Source organism: Podarcis cretensis, assembly GCF_951804945.1.
Source record: "Podarcis cretensis genome assembly, chromosome: 4".
Classification (NCBI taxonomy): domain Eukaryota; kingdom Metazoa; phylum Chordata; class Lepidosauria; order Squamata; family Lacertidae; genus Podarcis; species Podarcis cretensis.
Window position 1 is genome coordinate 3,929,097 of NC_137173.1, and position 4,424 is coordinate 3,933,520.

The 4,424-nt window shown below is 60.8% G+C and overlaps 1 protein-coding gene across 1 annotated transcript; it reads right to left on the bottom strand.

The window, feature by feature from the left end:
- Positions 1 to 2,390: 2,390 nt before the first annotated feature.
- On the bottom strand, positions 2,391 to 4,025 carry TPBGL (trophoblast glycoprotein like). The gene has a single exon (XM_079973162.1). It carries the CDS (start codon positions 3,551 to 3,553, stop codon positions 2,435 to 2,437), a length of 1,119 nt encoding a protein of 372 aa, XP_079829288.1. The 5' UTR covers positions 3,554 to 4,025; the 3' UTR covers positions 2,391 to 2,434.
- Positions 4,026 to 4,424: the final 399 nt, after the last annotated feature.

Below are 4,424 nucleotides of genomic sequence, written 5' to 3' on the forward strand. Positions count from 1 at the left end.
ACTTGTGGAAGAATGAACTAGAACGAGCGTTTCAAACCCCACCACCACCTGATACAAAGATCAGCGAAAACGCCCCTAATCTAAGTCATCTGTCATTACTTCACAGCTTGGGAAATTAAGTCTTCGTATTTTATGCGTGCTTCGGAGTCATGCAACCAGCCAGCCAGTCTAAGTGGGGAGGGTTTGCTACTGTTGAACATTTGCATTCTCTTCTGTAGGGCAGGGGGGAGCACAACCAACCATTAATTTCCTCGAAGGAAAGCAAAGAGAAAATTACATCCCCTCTCTCTCTCTCTCTCAGGTCAGGTCCTTCCTCCGCAAATGTTTCTGTGCTGAGCTGCCTAACAGTTGGGTAGTAGCTCTTTGGTGGCTGGGAAACAGAAATAGTATTTTTTTGGGGGGGGTTGGGGGGGTGAGTTGAAGAGAACTGAGTCAGCTTCAACTGACGACAGTAAAAGCAGGGGGCGTGTTGGGGTTGCAGGGTTCCAGCCAATGGAACTCAGTTGCTGTCAGGGGACAAACTTACCCCAGAGGGACGGCCTTGATTCATTTAGAGCCAGGCAGGATTTGGTATCCCTCACTTTTGCCAGGAAGGGACGCAGGTGGCGCTGTGGGTTAAAGCCTCAGCGCCTAGGACTTGCCGATTGAAAGGTCGGCGGTTCGAATCCCTGCGGCGGGGTGCGCTCCCGCTGCTCGGTCCCAGCACCTGCCAACCTAGCAGTTCGAAAGCACCTCCGGGTGCAAGTAGATAAATAGGGACCGCTTACCAGCGGGAAGGTAAACGGCGTTTCCGTGTGCGGCTCTGGCTCGCCAGAGCAGCGATGTCACGCTGACCACGTGACCCGGAAGTGTCTCCGGACAGCGCTGGCCCCTGGCCTCTTAAGTGAGATGGGCGCACAACCCCAGAGTCTGTCAAGACTGGCCCGTACGGGCAGGGGTACCTTTACCTTTACCTTTTTACTTTTGCCAGGGAAAACTGGCTTTGCTCGAGGAAACAGGCTGTGCAAAGGAGAAAGGGAATAGAGTTTTCTTGCTCTCCCAAAGAAAATCCAAGTTTTATATGTCCAGAGTTTCCCCTCATTTCTTTCTCCAATGAAGACCGTGGCTGCAGGTTGCACCCAAAGCTAGCAGCGTAGACCCTCTGGAATCAATGAGCCTGAGTTAGTCATGCCCATTGATTCCATTAGGTCTACTCTGAGTAAGGCTAGCACTGGATGCAAGAGCCCAGCCCCCTTGTTCCTTAAACACAGGGGGATGGAGAGAGGCGAAAGAGGAAGGTCAGCTTTAAACTTTTTTCTCACTGCCCGGTGATTCCAGGGACCCCCCCCCCCCAATGCAGTTCTAAAGGCAATTAAACTGCCGCCCTAAATCCACTTACTTGTACAATAGCGAGACTGAAATCCATGGGCCTACTCCAGAAAGAAGCTGTTTGAAGATGGCAGCTCAACAGCCTTTCTTTAGCGAACTACTGACTCTGGAGTAATTTGTCGATTTCAGTGGGACTACTCAAAAGCAAGGCAGCAAGACCTTTCTCTGCGAGGACAATGTCATGGTGGCGAGTGTGTGTGTGTTTGGGAGCAGAAGGGGAGATGATTCTGCTATAAACCTGTTGTTCCCTGAAGCTTGGAGGTCTGTAAGGAATCAATCCTGACCATGGCAAGGCGACCACTGCGTCAGCCTTCTCCTGCGCCTAGAGCTAAGAATGGGGCAATGGGTTAGCTGCAGGCAGAATAATGTGGGGGGTTTTCATGCACCAGTTGTTTTTTTTTACATGTTTACTTGGCAGCAAGTCTGATTTTAGTTCAACAGGACTCACTTCCAGGGAAGTCTGCTCAGGATCCCAGCTTTCCCCCTATTTGGGGGCAGATTAGAATTGGGGCCAAATAATTCCTAACACTCCCAGCTCCCCCTAGATAGGAGCCTATCGTTGCATAGTGCTGTGTCCAGAATGGAGAGATTCCTTCTTACCGGGTGACGGTTTGGGAGGCATTTTAAATTATAATTAGACAAAGCACACACACACACACCCCATGTTGGGAGGGCTGGGAGTACCTTAGTGGGTAAAAAGCTGAGTGCCCCCAAGTAGGGTGCAACTGGAAAACTTGTCCCTTTGGTTTGTGGGAGGTGGGGGAGAGATTGCCCACACAGTCCCCTCGAGGCTGGCTTTAGGGTGCCTGCAGAGTCAGTCGTGAGCCACCCTTGGGGTTGAGGGGTCCTCTGCACCTTGCCTGGGGCGATGTCCCTGCACCCCCCCCCCACAGGTAGAGTTTTGGACAAGTTTGCAGAGCTGGGTAGTGGGTTTCCACTTGTCCGTCCATCCCCCCCACTTTGGAAGACCAGAAAGGAAGGTGTCACCACCGCCCTTCTCAAGTTGTTTTTTTTTTTGGGGGGGGGGTGGTGGAATGAAGCTCCCCAGGCCTGCTGCCAGCTTGCCTCAGAGGTCTCCGGGGCTGGCCCGTCGCGGGTCGCTGTCCTGCTCATAGCGGTAGTGATAGCCCTCCATCTGGTCCCGGCAGGCTTCTCGGAGATTGCTGAGCCACCGCTTGATGCCCTTTCGGTTGAGGTAGAGCACCATGAGAAAGACGACGCCGATGAGCGCCAGGACGATGCCGAAGAAGACGTACGAGGCCGTCTCCATCTCCTCTTCCTCGGCGCCGCCGGGCTCCAGCAGCGCCCAGTCCGCGTCGTCGAGGCATTCCAGCTGCAGGAGCCGAAGGCGCCACAGCAGCCGGTCGCGCAGCTGCGGCGGCGAGGCGCAGCGCAGCCGGCGCACCCCGGGCGCGCGCCACGTGGCGTTGCGCAGCCAGAGCAGCAGGGGCCGCAGCGAGGCGCAATCGCAGTGCAGCGGGTTCGAGTCCAGCAGCAGCCGCACGCGGCCCAGAGCCGCTAAGCCGTCCAGGCGCTCGGAGCGCAGCGCCCGCAGGGAGTTGTTGCGCAAGTCCAGCTCCTCCAAGCCCGGCGGCAGGGCCCAGGGGGCCGGCAGCTGCCGCAGCCGGTTGCCGGCCAGCTCCAGGCGCACCAGGCTTAGGTTCAAGAGCGCGCCGTCCAACAGCTCGGCGAAGGGCGGCGCCCCGGGCGCCAGCAGAGCCTGGTTGAGGCGCAGCGTGCGCAACCGCGCGCAAGAGGCAAAGGCGCCCGGCGCCACGGAGCGCAGCGGGTTGTGGCTCAGGTCCAGCGTGGCCAGGGCGGGCAGGCCGGCGAAGGTCGCCTCCTCCAGCGTCTCGATGTGGTTGTGCGTCAGTACCAGCAGCGTCAAGTTGCCCAGCGGCCGAAGGGGCTCGCCGCGGGCCCAGCCTCCGGCGAAGGCGGCCGTGCGCAGCACCGTCAGGTTGCCGCCGACGATGGACAGGTTGTGCACGGCCCGGGGCAGCTCGTCGGGGGGCTCGAGGAGGCGCACGTAGCGGCACTGCACGGTGTCCGGCGTGGCGAAGCAGAAGCACGACGGGCAGCTCCGGCCCGCCTGCAGTAGCGGCAGCAGAAGCATGGCGGCGACGCCGGCCAGCAGCCCGACGAGGCGGCGGCGCAGAAGGAGTCGTCCGGGGCGCCGGGCCATGCTATCCCCGCTTGGGCATCTCTGCGGGGCGCAGGGGACGGGTGGACGGAGCCCCCGCCGCCGCCGCCTGCTTCCTGCCCGCCTTGCAGCTCCTCCTCCTCCTTCCTCGGCGGTGCGGCGGCGGAGTTAGACGGTCGCCAAAGCTCCTGTCGCTGCGAGAAGCAGCCGAGGCTGCCCGGAGCCCAAGGAGTCCCGGCGGTGGCGGCGGTGACTCATGGCGGTGCGCGGCGTCTGCGGCGAGTGAGCAGGACCGGAGGCTTCCCCCACGCCGGTTCCGAGGGGGCGGGAGGAGAGAGGGGTCCTGGGTAGGGTGGGGGCGGAGGATCGCGGGCGTCGGAGGAAGGCGGCTGGCGATCTCCTCTCTCCTCTCTCCCCTCTTCGTCTTTGGCTGGCAGGTTAGTGGCGCAGCGCCCGGACGGCAGGATTAGGGGAGAGACTCGCCCCTCCACCGGCCAGGTGGTTTCTGGCTGGAGGTTGGGGCGAGGGAGGGGCGGGCAGCGGCTGCCTGAGATTGGCTGGCAGAGGCTGAGCGCAGGGCCGCTTCCCAGCCGGCCGGGACAGCTGGAGGGAGGCGGGGAAGAGGGCGTCCCTCGCCCGCAGGGGCGTCCCCCCGCCCCAGCCCTGAGGTGAAGCTGACCTGACCTGGAAGCCCCCTCCAGGAGCAGGAAAGCGCTCCCTTTGTCTGAGGCTGGCCCCGTCCAAGTTAAGAAGCCATCGCGGGGGCTGCTTTCCCGGGGGGGGGGGTCCAAGAAGGGTCTGCGCCGAGCAGGGGACAGGGAGGGCACAGTGCCTCAACCACCCCAGCCCTGCACTCCAGACCCTGGGAGCTCTGGGGCAGAGAGTTCCCCAGCCGTCTAAGTGTCTCCCCTGC